At 44.1% G+C, this 17,687-nt stretch overlaps 3 protein-coding genes across 9 annotated transcripts in view; all 3 read left to right on the forward strand.

Moving 5' to 3' along the window:
* LOC117727796 lies at positions 1 to 2,399 on the forward strand. Of its 4 annotated transcripts, none has more exons than XM_034528296.1 (7): positions 1 to 264; positions 533 to 859; positions 942 to 1,238; positions 1,394 to 1,495; positions 1,604 to 1,690; positions 1,781 to 1,809; positions 2,087 to 2,399. In XM_034528296.1, exons 1-7 carry the CDS (start codon positions 204 to 206, stop codon positions 2,150 to 2,152), a joined length of 969 nt encoding a protein of 322 aa, XP_034384187.1. In that variant the 5' UTR covers positions 1 to 203; the 3' UTR covers positions 2,153 to 2,399. The 4 variants fall into 4 exon arrangements, with proteins under 4 accessions (XP_034384187.1, XP_034384186.1, XP_034384189.1 ...); XM_034528295.1 differs by having other exon boundaries at positions 122 to 264; positions 530 to 859; XM_034528297.1 differs by having other exon boundaries at positions 125 to 264; positions 530 to 859; positions 981 to 1,238.
* Positions 2,400 to 5,428: 3,029 nt separating this feature from the next.
* Positions 5,429 to 7,596, forward strand: LOC117727801. Of its 2 annotated transcripts, none has more exons than XM_034528303.1 (7): positions 5,429 to 5,630; positions 5,776 to 6,096; positions 6,191 to 6,451; positions 6,597 to 6,632; positions 6,747 to 6,848; positions 6,930 to 6,958; positions 7,298 to 7,596. In XM_034528303.1, the coding sequence occupies exons 1-7, from the start codon at positions 5,567 to 5,569 to the stop codon at positions 7,424 to 7,426; spliced, it is 942 nt and encodes a 313-aa protein (XP_034384194.1). In that variant the 5' UTR covers positions 5,429 to 5,566; the 3' UTR covers positions 7,427 to 7,596. The 2 variants fall into 2 exon arrangements, with proteins under 2 accessions (XP_034384194.1, XP_034384193.1); XM_034528302.1 differs by having other exon boundaries at positions 5,434 to 5,630; positions 5,773 to 6,096; positions 7,298 to 7,592.
* A 9,788-nt stretch (positions 7,597 to 17,384) lies between these two features.
* The window catches only part of LOC117727791, a 5,011-nt gene continuing 4,708 nt past the window's right edge, over positions 17,385 to 17,687 (forward strand). The window contains exon 1 of one of the 3 annotated variants that reach the window (XM_034528287.1): positions 17,385 to 17,575. In XM_034528287.1, the coding sequence (XP_034384178.1) occupies positions 17,512 to 17,575 (64 nt within the window). In that variant the 5' untranslated portion in view covers positions 17,385 to 17,511. The remainder of the gene's footprint in view (positions 17,576 to 17,687) is intronic. The other 2 variants (XM_034528288.1, XM_034528286.1) reach the window with 2 other exon arrangements.

Genomic DNA, 17,687 nt, shown 5'->3' on the forward strand with positions numbered 1-17,687 from the left:
GATACTTGATGTCAGTGTGAACTTCACTCCTGCTCATGTCGGCCATAAGTGCATAAAAATAATCAACAAGTGACGTATGAGAGGACAGAGGGAGGAGGAAGTGACACGTCACTAATTAGAGGAAGTAGATTCAACATTCGTCTTGAAGACAGAACAAGTTCAGAGACGAGTAGAAGAAGAGAGACGAGAGACGGAGAGGAACGATGGCTGAATTCAGATGGATTAAAGCCTCTTTGTGTCTGATTCTGGTGCTTCAGTTTACAGGTAAGGAGACATATGATGTGTATATGACTACAGAGACATTAAAGAAGCTTATTTATTAATATCATTAATGTGGCTGTATGACCTAACCTTCATTTAAAGAAGTAGTCTGTTTGTTTCCCATCGAGGTGAATAGTGACTTTAATGAACTCTTAGAAACCAACGATGAGGAACATTCTCACACTGTTGTTGTGTCTAAAATGATCTTCACTCTGACACTCATGTTTTATTTCTCTTTATTCTTTTAATTTCTCTCTCATCTTCTCAGCAGCAGCAACAGGACAACGTTATCCCTACTTCACTGTCAGAGATGGAGATGAAGTCACTTTGCATTGTGACGATGTGATAGATATGAGCTGTGAATCTACTGATTGGACCTTCATTGATTTAAGGACACCACAAGGAGTAAAGCTGGTAAAAGAAGGGCAGATTGTTGATGAGGCCATATTTAAACCAGATAGACGACAATTTTCAGAGAATTGTTCTCTGGTTATAAAGAAGGTCACAGATGAAGATATTGGTAAATATACCTGCAAACAGTTCAGATCAGGACAACAAGAAGGTCAAAATGCTGAGGTTATTCTGTCTGTTGTGACCAGTGAGTATTTACATCATCATGTTTTCAAACTGTCAGAACAATATACTGAAACATTATAATAATAATGATGATGGTGATGAAGTTCCTCTTCTTTCTCTCACTATGTCTCCATCTTCACCAGTGACTGAACACAAGGACACTGAGGAGGTGACGGTGATCTGCTCTGTTTCCACATATTTATGTGCACACACAGTGAAGTGGCTGATTGAGGGTCAAGATAACATGAACATTACAATATCTCAGACTCGATGCCCGGCCTCTGCTTCCTTTTCAACTTCTCATTTTATTCCGATGATTTCTGAGTTGCTCAAGTGTGAAGTGACTGATCATCAAGATGGAGAAGTGAAGGTGTTTCCCTTCAGCCCTCCTCCGTCCTCAGGTGAGATGACAATGAGCTGCTTAAAGTCACTTCACCCTGATGCAACGATCAATCTATTGATTATTTGATGGATTTTGAGTTTTACGATGACATCATTCTGTATAAGTTAAAAACACGAGGTTGTTTCTCAGTTTGTTTAGTTTTTTATTTACCAGGTGAAGATGCAACAACAACAGCAGCAGCAACAACAACAACAGCAGCAGCAACAACAACAGCAGCAGCAACAACAACAACAGCAGCAACAACAACAGCAGAAGGTGAGAAACCAATCTAGCAGCTGTGATTGTAATTTAGATTTAATTATCCTATCGTTGATCATAAAGCGTTGGTTTACATATTTCTGGATGTTTTCCTCCTCTCCCCAGGCTGGTGGAGGTTGGCCATCGTGTCCGTGGGCTTAGCAGCACTCATAATAACAGTTGTGGTCTTCAACGTGTGGACAAGAGCTATAGGTGAAGAACGTTCACAGACACCATTTACATACAAGAGCTTTTGATGAACCAGGATTTTCACACTAAAGTCGCCTTTTTTTGTCTCTTCAGAGAAGAAAAGACGGATGGATGAAATCACTGTGAGTTTAGAAATAAATAAATAATGAAACGTTTTTACAGCTGGTACATTACACACTTTTCATGATCTACCCAATAATAAGGTGGGCTTTGAGGGTCAAAATAACAACATTTCACCAAAAAACAAGCGCTCGCCTTACTCTGAAAGAGTGTAATTTAATACACCGCGTGTCTTTACCTTGCTTCTCATTTCCTGGTGATCAGTGTGGAGCAGAGGACGCCTACAGATCAGAGGAGTGGGATCAGAAAGTGATGGTTTGATTGTGTTGTCTCTCACAGGTGCGTTATGATGAAGAAGATGAAACGGTGAACTATGAAAACATCCGACGTCCCGATGGAGTTTGACCAACACGTCGGCCTCCATCAGACTCCACCGATCGTAATATCCCGTGTTGCCATGTTCCAATTTGCTCAGAACAATTATGGTTAATGAACGAGCCTTAAATCGTCTTCCCGCAGAACATTTCCCAGCTGATTTGACCCTTTTAAAAACCAACCTATTTTCTAGGTTTCTGCTTGAAATAACATACCCAAACTAAAAAGGGTGTATCTCAGCAACCACAAAGGCTATTTGAATAATGTTGGTGTTATAATAAAGTCAATCCATGTGTGCTTTTGTTCAGATGTGTAAATATTAGTATATTTGTTACTGGTTAAGAGTAAATAAAGATGAAAGACAGCAAAAGTTGAATTTCCAGGTTCGCCTATAAAAGAAAAGCACTTTCAGGACGATTATCTCTTGGAAGGATGCAGAGAAAAGGTCAAAAACCACAAATATCATAACTCACTATGGGACCAGTCTCTCTGGAAAGATTGACTTTTAAAAAGTAAAGCAGAACAAAGTTAGAGGTTTTAGTACAGATTAATTAGGCGAAATGGGCATTTGGGCACCATCTGTGCAATTTGAATTTTCTCATGTACCAAACCATATATTTCACTTGTTTATTACTTATGGTGTTCAATACATCAAATATATCAGTCTTTGTTTATTAGAAGAAGAAAACATTTTTTTCCAAAAAAAGCCAAAGATAAGCAACATTTGTGACTGTAAGCGCTAAAGTGACTCATGTTGCTGTGTTCTTTGGCTCATATCTCAGAGATGCTTTGGTGCAGAAGGATTTTGTGTTAAGTCCTCTTGCTCTTTGCTATCTGTCTTTTTCTGATAGCACCGAGCTACGAGTTGCTAGTTAGAAAACGTGCTGAGTGGGCTGACTCCTGACAAAATGATGATTATGATATTTTAATCATTCTTTCAGTTGATGTTTGAGTTGTGTGGAAATGGCTTACAGATTCTTGTAGCCCAAGTTCTCTTGTTTAATTTGATGTATAACATCAATATATTTGCTTTATTGACCATGGTTTTTAAAAGGTTACGGTTCTCTGCTTGTCTCTTGAAGCTGCGGCAGCTTGGGCTCAGTTTCATGTCTCTGTGTGGATTTCAACTCATCTCTGGGTTTCATTTAGCATTGCTGTGTATAAATGTGTTGTGATGTCGATGTTTTTGAATATGTTTTCAGCCAAAACACATTCAGCTTGTGTAGCTTCAATAAATCACATAAAACGCATGAGTTTTGTCTTTTATGTTCACTAAATCCTTTAAGTCACACGTCAGTGCCGTCTTCAGCTTTAAAGCCAAAATGGTTATCTGTGGAATTAATGAACTCATCTAAACGAACCAGGATGATTCTATGGGCCTGTGATTATCTCTGTCCGTAATGACTAAGTGAACAGGCAACATTGATCCCAGTAACTAGCCATGAATCATACATTCATCATGAAATCCTCTACTGGCATATTACTTACTTTAACGCTTAGTAGTAAACTGTGTATTTTCCTAGATTAATATAAATCATGGCTATCATGATGGAAGGTGGATATTCACACAATGCGAAGGTCTTGATAAATTCATCGTTGTTATTAATGAATTATTGCAAAAATACAGCAGTCCATTGGCAGACGAGAGCCGGTCTGCCAATGGACTGGCAGACCGGGTGGTGGTTCGCCCAACCAGTCTAAATGTGCTTAGTCGACTTGGAGAAGGCTTACGACCGGGTCCCTTGGGGGGTTGACCGAAAGAAGTAATAAGTTAGATATGTTATTGAGGTGTCTTGAGGGAAGCTATTGCTACATAGACACAGGTCAATAGTTACCATGGTGATTGGGGCACCAGGGTGAAGGGCCGACGTGATCTTAAGACTGGTAGTGGATTTTCTACAAAACCATCTGTTAAACCCTGGCTTTCAAGACAAAAACATAGTCAAATCACCAATATATTACAACTTGCTACATTTTGGCGCATGTGTGCTGCGGGACGAGTTACACGGCAACATTTTGTACGGAAGATGGAGAATAAGAAGGTTCATGAGAGAAAACTGTGGTCAGATTTAACATGGAGTCCATTTAATATGGAGTCCAATGTGAGCAGATGGTTGGACTTCATGTCGCTTTCAGGCTTTTTTACGAAAAAGTCTAAATCTGTTGGATTCCATCGACACATGTAAACTCCAGAGTTGTGTAAACATTTCAAACTTGAGCATAAAGATGTTTTTTTAGCTCCATACAAGTGAATGGGACAATTTCCCTCTGTTTTTCGGCTTTTGGGGGAAAAGGCCGGACGAATCTCTTAGAAAAGTCTTGGCAGACGATACCCCATCAGGACGCATGTTTTGCTGCATTTTGGTGCTTGTGCTTGTAACGCTGCGGGACGAGTTATGCAACAACATTTTGTGTGGAGAATAAGAAGATTCATGAGAGAAAACTGTGGTCGGATTTAACATGGAGTCCATTTAACATGGAGTCCAATGGACTTAACATGGAGTCCATTTAACATGGAGTCCAATGGACTTAACATGGAGTCCATTAACATGGAGTTCAATGGACTTAACTTGGAGGAGAAGTAAAGTTGGGTGTCGTCAGCGTATTAGTGGAAGTCGAGACCATTACAACGGATGATTTGTCCAAGGGGAAGGATGTACATGATGAAGAGGAGGGGGCCGAGGACAGAACCTTGGGGGACACCGTGGGTGACTGGGGAGGTGGAGGATTTACAGTTGTTTATGGCAATGAATTGATGTCGGTCTGAGGTCTATGACAGCCACTCAGGCATAAAAGGTCTATGCAGTGTGCATCACATGAAATACCCTGACGTGATGATGTCACACACACAAACCAGTTCAGAACAAAAACCACAGCCCTGCTAAATATTAAAATGTACAACTGACAGTTGAGTAAGACACGGTTATGTTTACCTGGCCCTCATCAGAGAGCTCTGCTGTTCATGTCCAAATTCTCAATAAAACGGTTCTCTTTCAGTTCTCAGAAAAGCTGCAAAGATAAAACATCTGGAACCGACCTGCGATTAGACATCACAAGCTGCTTTGCTGCAAACACTGATCTTATCTAACAATCTTCGCACGCTCAACGTCCTCTATTCTATTTTAGCCTCACAGTAATTCGGAATAAAAAAATGTAAAGAAATCAAACTGTCTTGAGATCCGCAATAAACTCAGAGAGAATAAAGGTTAATATCAAACATGACTTCAACAGCCAACTGAGGAGATGACGTCAGTGTGAGGAGGCGTCCACAGGAAGTAGACGTCAGTGTGAGGAGGCGTCCACAGGAAGTAGACGTCAGTGTGAGGAGGCGTCCACAGGAAGTAGACGTCAGTGTGAGGAGGCGACCACAGGAAGTAGACGTTCATCTTGAAGCAGCGTCGGAGACGTTGCCAGTTGAGAGCGTGAAACCAGGAGAGAAACAAGATGGCTGAACTCAGACGGATTGTAACGTCTTCATTCCTGATGCTGCAGGTGTTGAGCTCTACAGGTGAGCCTGCAGGTTCTGTTTGGACCTTCAGGATGACGAAGAACTCTGGAAAACAGAGAATGACTCACATTTGATAACTTATTAACATTATCACAACCCTACATATTAATTATACAGTCATATGTTTTATATCTGTCAACAGCAGCATCTGTGAAATATTCCTTCTTCACCGTCAGAGCTGGAGATGAAGTCACTTTGCTTTGTGAGAACGTGACACCTGATCAGGACGAGTGTGACAGGATTACTTGGTTCTTCATTGGTTCAAGAAAGACAGAAATACTGTTTAAATATGGGAAGATTCATAAAGAAGCAGAATATAAATCAGACAGACTGAGTGTTTCAGAGAAATGTTCTCTGGTCATAAAGAAGGTCTCAGATGAAGATGGAGGTCGTTATCACTGCAGAGAGTTCAGAACAGGAACACATGAATATCAAGATGCTGCGGTTCATCTCTCTGTCGTCACCAGTGAGTATTCACATCATAATGTTTTCAAACTGTCTCCTTAGATCAATATCCTGCAACATTATAATAATAATCTCAACGTCTCCGTCTTCACCAGTGAGTGAGCAGAAGAACCCTGATGAGGTCACGTTTATCTGCTCTGTGGTGACATTCAGTGACAGATGTAACCACAGAGTGAAGTGGATGAATGAGGGCAAAGAGAACGATGTGGTGACATCACAGCGTCCATGTTCAGCCTGGTTGATGATTAAGAAATCTCACGTTGATCAGAAGTCTTATGAGTTATTGAAATGTGAAGTGACTGATGGTTACACTGGAAGAGTGCATCAGTTCCCCTTCCTTCGTCCTCCGTCCTCAGGTGAGAACATGAAGAGCTGTTTAAAATGAACACCAATATTAGTTTAGATTTGAGTTTTTAATATTGTATCACTCTGTCATGATGTCTGAAGTTTTTCTCGTTGCATTTTGTTATTTTATTTGTTACGGTTATGATGCAACACCAGTGAGATCTGAAAAGGACATCAACCAAACAGATCAAGGTAGTACACAACAACAGCACATACAAAAAGAATATATCAGATATTAGAGATAGAAGCAGCACAAGAACGCTAACAAACATCTCGTCATGTACAAAACCCTCGGACTCCCTTCAGCCCTTCCCTCCTCAGACTGGACCAGGTCCATCGTTGTGGTTCTGGGTTTAGCCGCACTCATAATGAGCGTTGTTACCGTCAACATCTGGACCAGGACTAAAGGTGAGGAACCTTTATTCACAAGAAGGGCTCATGAACCTGGAGGTCAACGTTGAAGCTCAACTCTCTTTCTTCTGTTTTCAGTGAACAAACGTCTGATGGAAGAAGTCACAGTGAGTTGAACCAGACAATGAAGTTAAAGAGTCAAACCACATTGGACATATTTGTGCTCCACTTTTCACTCTGGAAGTACAAAAGACAGACGGAGAAGCAGGAAGAGAATAATCAAAGCTGAGCTCATTTTACAGCTATGTTAAGGTTCATTGGGAAAAGCAACATTAACAATAGCAACAAGATTAAAATGATATGTAAGAAACAAAAGGCTCCAAAGGGACCAGAGAGTGGAGTCAACCCCTCTGCACGGATCCACTTCAATGGAGGCCGATGACCAGTGACGCTTGTTCTGGGTTTCCTCGTGCTCGTTCTCAGGTGGGTTGTGTTGTTGTTTACAGGAGCGTCATGAGGAAGAGGAGGAGGAGGAGGAGGAAGAGAAGGAGGAGGAGGAGGAAGAGAAGGAGGAAGAGGAAGATGGCATCTATGACGACATTAGAGAAGCTTCTGCCTCCGTCTCACTGGACTGATGAACAACATCAACACAGAGTTCACTGCTGTTAGATATCCAGACATCATAGAGGGAGAAGATGATCATTCAGATGTTTTATGTGCAAAGTTACATCTATATTTATATATATACACACATATATATATATATATATATACACATATATACGTGTATATATACACACATATATATACATACACATATATACGTGTATATATACACACATATATATATATATATACACATATATATATTTGTGTATATATATATGTGTATATATATACACATATATATATATACACACATATATACGTGTATATATACACACATATATATGTATATATATACAAATATATATATATACATATATATACACACATATATATACATATATATATATGTATATACATATATATGTATATATATGTATATGTGTATATATATACACATATATATATATATACACACATATATATATACATATATATATGTATATATATATACAGTACATATATGTATATATATATATATATATATACATATATATGTATATATATGTAACTTCATACATATCCCCATTATATATTCTACTTACCTTATACTGCTTTTTGTATTACTGCTTAAACTGCATTTTATTATCTCAGTTTTTGTACTCTGTGTAATAACAATAAAGATAAATATAATCTAAATTGGCCTAAATGTCATGGTCTCTCTGCCTTCAGTGCGTTGATGTCGGTGCTACTCGCTCACCTCCACCTCCCAGTCGGTGTTGGGATCTGAAAAAAGTAATGAATGATATTCAGAACATTATTAATATTAACAGGATTATTAACATATATTTATAACAGGGCACCAACGTGTGGATCAAGTCTCAAAGTGCTGTTCATTTAAATGTCAGAAGTTAAAGTCCTCCACAAGTAGAGAGTGAACAGTGAAGCACTGACTGTGGCCACAGCAGGAGGCCGGGCCACGGAGCAGCCTATCGGGCGCTGCATCAGGTTTCCTCCACTAGGGGGCGGACAAGAGTCTCAGCTCTCAGTTATCAACTCTAATCTGAACGTCTTTATTGATCTGTTTAAATAATGAGACCCCGACTGAAGCGTGAGGCTCTGGAGGTGTTTCCTATATGAATATTATTATAGAAGTTATAAAAAGATGATGATCTAGCATCACTTCCTCTCGGCCTGCTGGTTGGTGACACTTCACTACTGCAGACTGAACAGGCTCTGATAGTCACTGCATGTGTGTGTGTGTGTGCATACATGTGTGTGTGTGTGTGTGTGTGTGTGTGTGTGTGTGTGTGTGTGTGCATGTCCGTGCATACATGTGTGTGTTTGCAGACCGTGTGCTTGTATATTTTATGTGCATTTGAAAATTGGAATGCATTCATAATTTTAATATTCAGTACTGCACAGACCAGATTACAATCGTGCTTCTGCTCGGCTCTCGCAGCAGAACCCTCTAGGTTCAGGTAGTTGAGGCTCTCTGTTGGGTGGAACACCTCCGTTTGCACACGGCTCTAACGTGGTGACATCACACACTCAGATAACACGTCAGCTTCTTTAGTTAGAAAACAAACCAGTTGAGACCAGAAAGCACAGCCCTGCTACACGTTCATTTAGGACAGTAGAGACAGTTGAGCCTCCTTGTGCTCATGAAGTGAGGCCTGTCCTGGTGTGTTCATGGGGTTCTCTAGTCCTGGTGTGTTCATGGGGTTCTCTAGTCCTGGTGTGTTCATGGGGTTCTCTAGTCCTGGTGTGTTCATGGGGTTCTCTAGTCCTGGTGTGTTCATGGGGTTCTCTGAACCTCGTGTGTTCATGGGGTTCTCTAGTCCTCGTGTGTTCATGGGGTTCTCTGGTCCTCGTGTGTTCATGGGGGTTCTCTAGTCCTCATGTGTTCATGGGGGTTCTCTAGTCCTCATGTGTTCATGGGGGTTCTCTGGTCCTCGTGTGTTCATGGGGGTTCTCTGGTTCTTCGCGTGTTCATGGGGGTTCTCTGGTCCTCGTGTGTTCATGGGGGTTCTCTGTTCCTTGTGTGTTCATGGGGTTCTCTAGTCCTCGTGTGTTCATGGGGTTCTCTAGTCCTCGTGTGTTCATGGGGGTTCTCTGAACCTCGTGTGTTCATGGGGTTCTCTAGTCCTCGTGTGTTCATGGGGGTTCTCTAGTCCTTGTGTGTTCATGGGGGTTCTCTAGTCCTTGTGTGTTCATGGGGGTTCTCTGGTCCTCGTGTGTTCATGGGGTTCTCTAGTACTCGTGTGTTCATGGGGGTTCTCTAGTCCTTGTGTGTTCATGGGGTTCTCTAGTCCTCGTGTGTTCATGGGGGTTCTCTGGTCCTCGTGTGTTCATGGGGGTTCTCTGGTCCTCGTGTGTTTATGGGGGTTCTCTGGTCCTCGTGTGTTCATGGGGTTCTCTAGTCCTCGTGTGTTCATGGGGGTTCTCTGAACCTCGTGTGTTCATGGGGTTCTCTAGTCCTCGTGTGTTCATGGGGTTCTCTAGTCCTCGTGTGTTCATGGGGGTTCTCTGAACCTCGTGTGTTCATGGGGGTTCTCTAGTCCTCGTGTGTTCATGGGGTTCTCTAGTCCTCGTGTGTTCATGGGGGTTTTCTAGTCCTTGTGTGTTCATGGGGTTCTCTAGTCCTCGTGTATTCATGGGGGTTCTCTAGTCCTTGTGTGTTCATGGGGGTTCTCTAGTCCTTGTGTGTTAATGTGGGTTCTCTAGTCCTCGTGTGTCCATGGGGGTTCTCTGGTCCTCATGTGTTCATGGGGGTTCTCTAGTCCTCATGTGTTCATGGGGGTTCTCTGGTCCCCGTGTGTTCATGGGGGTTCTCTGGTCCTAATGTGTTCATGCGGGTTCTCTGGTCCTCATGTGTTCATGGGGGTTCTCTGGTCCCCGTGTGTTCATGGGGGTTCTCTGGTCCTCATGTGTTCATGGGGGTTCTCTGGTCTTCATGTGTTCATGGGGGTTCTCTAGTCCTCATGTGTTCATCGGTGTTCTCTGGTCCCCGTGTGTTCATGGGGGTTCTCTGGTCCTCATGTGTTCATTGGGGTTCTCTGGTCCTCATGTGTTCATGGGGGTTCTCTGGTCCCTGGGTTTTCATGGTGGTTCACTGGTCCTCATGTCTTCATGGGGGTTCTCTGGTCCCTGTGTGTTCATGGTGGTTCTCTGGTCCTCATGTCTTCATGGGGGTTCTCTGGTCCTCAATTGTTCATGGGGGTTCTCTGGTCCCCGTGTGTTCATGGGGTTCTCTGGTCCTCATGTGTTCATGGGGGTTCTCTAGTCCTCATGTGTTCATGGGGGTTCTCTAGTCCTCATGTGTTCATGGGGGTTCTCTGGTCCCCGTATGTTCATGGGGGTTCTCTGGTCCTCATGTGTTCATGGGGGTTCTCTGGTCCCCGTGTGTTCATGGGGGTTCTCTGGTCCTCATGTGTTCATGGGGGTTCTCTAGCCCTCATGTGTTCATGGGGGTTCTCTAGTCCTCATTTGTTCATGGGGGTTCTCTGGTCCTTGTGTGTTAATGTGGGTTCTCTAGTCCTCGTGTGTCCATGGGGGTTCTCTGGTCCTCATGTGTTCATGGGGGTTCTCTAGTCCTCATGTGTTCATGGGGGTTCTCTGGTCCCCGTGTGTTCATGGGGGTTCTCTGGTCCTCATGTGTTCATGCGGGTTCTCTGGTCCTCATGTGTTCATGGGGGTTCTCTGGTCCCCGTGTGTTCATGGGGGTTCTCTGGTCCTCATGTCTTCATGGGGGTTCTCTGGTCTTCATGTGTTCATGGGGGTTCTCTAGTCCTCATGTGTTCATCGGTGTTCTCTGGTCCCCGTGTGTTCATGGGGGTTCTCTGGTCCTCATGTGTTCATGGGGGTTCTCTGGTCCTCCTGTGTTCATGGGGGTTCTCTGGTCCCTGGGTTTTCATGGTGGTTCTCTGGTCCTCATGTCTTCATGGGGGTTCTCTGGTCCCTGTGTGTTCATGGTGGTTCTCTGGTCCTCATGTCTTCATGGGGGTTCTCTGGTCCTCAATTGTTCATGGGGGTTCTCTGGTCCCCGTGTGTTCATGGGGTTCTCTGGTCCTCATGTGTTCATGGGGGTTCTCTAGTCCTCATGTGTTCATGGGGGTTCTCTAGTCCTCATGTGTTCATGGGGGTTCTCTGGTCCCCGTATCTTCATGGGGGTTCTCTGGTCCTCATGTGTTCATGGGGGTTCTCTGGTCCCCGTGTGTTCATGGGGGTTCTCTGGTCCTCATGTGTTCATGGGGGTTCTCTAGCCCTCATGTGTTCATGGGGGTTCTCTAGTCCTCATGTGTTCATGGGGGTTCTCTGGTCCTCGTGTGTTCATGGGGGTTCTCTAGTCCTCATGTGTTCATGGGGGTTCTCTGGTCCCCGTGTGTTCATGGGGGTTCTCTGGTCCTCATGTGTTCATGGGGGTTCTCTAGTCCTCGTGTGTTCATGGTGGTTCTCTGGTCCTCATGTGTTCATTGGGGTTCTCTGGTCCTCATGTGTTCTTTGGGGTTCTCTGGTCCTCGTGTGTTTATGGTGGTTCTCTGGTCCTCATGTGTTCATGGGTGTTCTCTGGTCCTCATGTGTTCATGGGGGTTCTCTGGTCCTCATGTGTTCATGGGGTTCTCTGGTCCTCATGTGTTCATGGGGGTTCTCTGGTCTTCATCAGACTCAATAAATCACTTCTCCTCCAGTTCTCAGAAAAGCTGCAAACACAATGAGGAACCGACCGGCTGTCAATCACAAGTTGCTTTGCTGCAAACTTTTATCTCAACTAACCATCTTCACACGCTCGACTTCTGCTATTACTGTATGTTTTATATTGTTATATTATATATGTAACTTCATACGCATGGACATTATATATATATATATATATACACATATATATGTATATATATATACATATATATGTATACATATGTGTATATATATATGTATATATATGTAACTTTATACACAACCACATTATATTTTCTACTTACCTTATACTGCTTTTTGTTTTACTGCTTAAACTGCATTTTATTATCTCAGTTTTTGTACTCTGTGCAATAACAATAAAGATGAATATAATCTTAAATCTAAATTGGCCTCCTGTTGCATAATGTATCTGAGTTTAAGGTTCAGCTTTAGTTTTCTAAGCTGCAGCAGATTGGCATCACTTTGGTCCCTCCGTGTTCAGAGGAAGTGATTCTGATCCACTATAATTCAAACTTCTTGGTCTCCAGTATGTGTTGGAGGTTCAGGTAGAAATGTTTACATGCTCAGGGCTGTAGTTTATTTCTCATTAATCTGCCATTCACTCCTCTCAAACATGATGTCATTGTCATGATGTCATCTGTTCTGATCAGCTGGTCTCTTCGCTCCAATAGCACACAGACACAATGACATCATCAGCGTATCGTCTAACTTCTATATCTTTAAATATCATCGTGTCTTTGCCTTCAAGACGTTCATGTTGCTGGTACTCGCTTCCCATCACCTCCCAGTCTTCACTGTGTTGGGATCTGGCAGGAGTGGGTTTGATTAACAGCAAGTATAAAAAAGTAATAAGAATATTAACATATATTTATAACAACAGACCACCATCCTGGGATCAGGGACCAAACTGTGGATCAAGTCTCAAAGTGCTGTTCATTTAAATGTCAGTAGTTCAAGTCCTCCACAAGTAGAGAAGTGAAGCACTGACTGTAACAACCAGCTGTTGGGCTTCTCTAGTCCTCCTGTGTTCATGGGGGTTCTCTGGTCCTCGTGTGTTCATGGGGTTCTCTAGTCCTCGTGTGTTCATGGGGGTTCTCTGGTCCTTGTGTGTTCATGGGGGTTCTCTGAACCTCGTGTGTTCATGGGGGTTCTCTGGTCCTCGTGTGTTCATGGGGTTCTCTAGTCCTCGTGTGTTCATGGGGGTTCTCTGGTCCTCATGTGTTCATGGGGTTCTCTGGTCCTCATGTGTTCATTGGGGTTCTCTAGTCCTCGTGTGTTCATGGGGGTTCTCTGGTCCTCATGTGTTCATGGGGTTCTCTGGTCCTCATGTGTTCATTGGGGTTCTCTAGTCCTCCTGTGTTAATGGGGGTTCTCTGGTCCTCATGTGTTCATGGGGGTTCTCTGGTCCTCATGTGTTCATGGGGTTCTCTAGTCCTCGTGTGTTCATGGGGGTTCTCTGGTCCTCATGTGTTCATTGGGGTTCTCTAGTCCTCCTGTGTTCATGGGGGTTCTCTGGTCCTCCTGTGTTCATGGGGTTCTCTGGTCCTCATGTGTTCATTGGGGTTCTCTAGTCCTCCTGTGTTCATGGGGTTCTCTGGTCCTCCTCTGTTCATGGGGGTTCTCTGGTCCTCATGTGTTCATGGGGTTCTCTGGTCCTCATGCGTTCATGGGAGTTCTCTGGTCCTCGTGTGTTCATGGGGGTTCTCTGGTCCTCGTGTGTTCATGGGGTTCTCTAGTCCTCGTGTGTTCATGGGGGTTCTCTGAACCTCGTGTGTTCATGGGGTTCTCTAGTCCTCGTGTGTTCATGGGGTTCTCTAGTCCTCGTGTGTTCATGGGGGTTTTCTAGTCCTTGTGTGTTCATGGGGTTCTCTAGTCCTCGTGTATTCATGGGGGTTCTCTAGTCCTCGTGTGTTCATGGGGGTTCTCTAGTCCTTGTGTGTTAATGTGGGTTCTCTAGTCCTCGTGTGTCCATGGGGGTTCTCTGGTCCTCATGTGTTCATGGGGGTTCTCTAGCCCTCATGTGTTCATGGGGATTCTCTAGTCCTCATGTGTTCATGGGGGTTCTCTGGTCCTTGTGTGTTAATGTGGGTTCTCTAGTCCTCATGTGTCCATGGGGGTTCTCTGGTCCTCATGTGTTCATGGGGGTTCTCTAGTCCTCATGTGTTCATGGGGGTTCTCTGGTCCCCGTGTGTTCATGGGGGTTCTCTGGTCCTCATGTGTTCATGCGGGTTCTCTGGTCCTCATGTGTTCATGGGGGTTCTCTGGTCCCCGTGTGTTCATGGGGGTTCTCTGGTCCTCGTGTGTTCATGGGGTTCTCTGGTCCTCATGTGTTCATGTGGGTTCTCTGGTCCTCGTGTGTTCATGGGCTTCTCTGGTCCTCGTGTGTTCATGGGGGTTCTCTGGTCCTTGTGTGTTCATGGGGTTCTCTAGTCCTCGTGTGTTCATGGGGGTTCTCTGAACCTCGTGTGTTCATGGGGGTTCTCTGGTCCTCGTGTGTTCATGGGGTTCTCTAGTCCTCGTGTGTTCATGGGGGTTCTCTGGTCCTCATGTGTTCATGGGGTTCTCTGGTCCTCATGTGTTCATTGGGGTTCTCTAGTCCTCGTGTGTTCATGGGGGTTCTCTGGTCCTCATGTGTTCATGGGGTTCTCTGGTCCTCATGTGTTCATTGGGGTTCTCTAGTCCTCCTGTGTTAATGGGGGTTCTCTGGTCCTCATGTGTTCATGGGGGTTCTCTGGTCCTCGTGTGTTCATGGGGTTCTCTAGTCCTCGTGTGTTCATGGGGGTTCTCTGGTCCTCATGTGTTCATTGGGGTTCTCTAGTCCTCCTGTGTTCATGGGGGTTCTCTGGTCCTCCTGTGTTCATGGGGTTCTCTGGTCCTCATGTGTTCATTGGGGTTCTCTAGTCCTCCTGTGTTCATGGGGTTCTCTGGTCCTCCTCTGTTCATGGGGGTTCTCTGGTCCTCATGTGTTCATGGGGTTCTCTGGTCCTCATGCGTTCATGGGGGTTCTCTGGTCCTCATGTGTTCATGGGGTTCTCTGGTCTTCCTCTGTTCATGGGGGTTCTCTGGTCCTCGTGTGTTCATGGGGGTTCTCTAGTCCTCATGTGTTCATGGGGGTTCTCTGGTCCTCATGTGTTCATGGGGGTTCTCTGGTCCTCATGTGTTCTTTGGGGTTCTCTGGTCCTCATGTGTTCATGGGGTTCTCTGGTCCTCATGTGTTCATGGGGGTTCTCTGGTCCTCATGTGTTCATGGGGGTTCTCTGGTCCTCATGTGTTCTTTGGGGTTCTCTGGTCCTCATGTGTTCATGGGGGTTCTCTGGTCCTCATGTGTTCATGGGGGTTCTCTGGTCCTCATGTGTTCATGGGGTTCTCTGGTCCTCATGTGTTCATGGGGGTTCTCTGGTCCTCATGTGTTCATGGGGGTTCTCTAGTCCTCATGTGTTCATGGGGGTTCTCTGGTCCTCATGTGTTCATGGGGGTTCTCTGGTCCTCATGTGTTCATGGGGTTCTCTGGTCCTCATGTGTTCATGGGGGTTCTCTGGTCTTCATCAGACTCAATAAATCACTTCTCCTCCAGTTCTCAGAAAAGCTGCAAACACAATGAGGAACCGACCGGCTGTCAATCACAATTTGCTTTGCTGCAAACTTTTATCTCAACTAACCATCTTCACACGCTCGACTTCTGCTATTACTGTATGTTTTATATTGTTATATTATATATGTAACTTCATACGCATGGACATTATATATATATATATATATATATATACACATATATATGTATATATATATACATATATATGTATACATATGTGTATATATATGTATATATATGTAACTTTATACACAACCACATTATATTTTCTACTTACCTTATACTGCTTTTTGTATTACTGCTTAAACTGCATTTTATTATCTCAGTTTTTGTACTCTGTGTAATAACAATAAAGATAAATATAATCTAAATTGGCCTAAATGTCATGGTCTCTCTGCCTTCAGTGCGTTGATGTCGGTGCTACTCGCTCACCTCCACCTCCCAGTCGGTGTTGGGATCTGAAAAAAGTAATGAATGATATTCAGAACATTATTAATATTAACAGGATTATTAACATATATTTATAACAGGGCACCAACGTGTGGATCAAGTCTCAAAGTGCTGTTCATTTAAATGTCAGAAGTTAAAGTCCTCCACAAGTAGAGAGTGAACAGTGAAGCACTGACTGTGGCCACAGCAGGAGGCCGGGCCACGGAGCAGCCTATCGGGCGCTGCATCAGGTTTCCTCCACTAGGGGGCGGACAAGAGTCTCAGCTCTCAGTTATCAACTCTAATCTGAACGTCTTTATTGATCTGTTTAAATAATGAGACCCCGACTGAAGCGTGAGGCTCTGTGTGTGTGTGTGTGTGTGTGTGTGTGTGTGTGTGTGTGTGTGTGTGCATGTGTGTGCGTGTGTGTGTGTGTGTGCGTGTGTGTGCATACATGTGTGTGTGTGCATGTGTGTGTATACATGTGTGTGTGTGCATGTGTGTGCTACATGTGCGTGTGTGTGCATGTGTGTGCATATGTGTGTTTGTGTGTGTGTGTGTGTGCATGTGTGTGCATATGTGTGTGTGTGTGTGTGTGTGCGTGTGTGTGCATACATGTGTGTGTGTGCATACATGTGTGCATGTGTGTGCTACATGTGCGTGTGTGTGCATGTGTGTGCATATGTGTGTTTGTGTGTGTGTGTGTGTGCATGTGTGTGCATATGTGTGTGTGTGTGTGTGTGTGCATGTGTGTGCATATGTGTGTGTGTGTGTGTGTGTGCGTGTGTGTGCATACATGTGTGTGTGTGCATGTGTGTGCATACATGTGTGCGTGTGTGTGCATGTGTGTGCATATGTGTGTGTGTGTGTGTGTGCATGTGTGTGCATATGTGTGTGTGTGCGTGGGTGCATGTGTGTGCATACATGTGTGTGTGTGTATGTGTGTGCATACGTGTGTGTGTGTGTGCATGTGTGTGCATGTGTGTGTGTGTGCATGTGTGTGCATATGTGTGTGTGTGTGTGCGTGTCTGCATACCTGTGTGTGTGTGTGCATGTGTGTGTGTGTGTGCATGTGTGTGTGTGTGTGTGTGTGTGTGCAGACCGTGTGCTTGTATATTTTATGTGCAATTTAGAATTGGTATGTATTCATAATTTTAATATTCATTAGTGCAGAGAGCAGATTACAAACGTGCTTCTGCTCGGCTCTACAGACCCAACAGAGGAGATGACGTCAGTGTGAGGAGGCGTCCACAGGAAGTAGAAGTCAGTGTGAGGAGGCGACCACAGGAAGTAGGCGTCAGTGTGAGGAGGCGACCACAGGAAGTAGACGTTCATGTAGAAGCAGCACGTCGGAGACGTTGCCAGTTGAGAGCGTGAAACCAGGAGAGAAACAAGATGGCTGAACTCAGACGGATTGTAACGTCTTCATTCCTGATGCTGCAGGTGTTGAGCTCTACAGGTGAGCCTGCAGGTTCTGTTTGGACCTTCAGGATGACGAAGAACTCTGGAAAACAGAGAATGACTCACATTTGATAACTTATTAACATTATCACAACCCTACGTATTAATTA

This window comes from Cyclopterus lumpus, chromosome 24 (assembly GCF_009769545.1).
Source record: "Cyclopterus lumpus isolate fCycLum1 chromosome 24, fCycLum1.pri, whole genome shotgun sequence".
Lineage (NCBI taxonomy): Eukaryota > Metazoa > Chordata > Actinopteri > Perciformes > Cyclopteridae > Cyclopterus > Cyclopterus lumpus.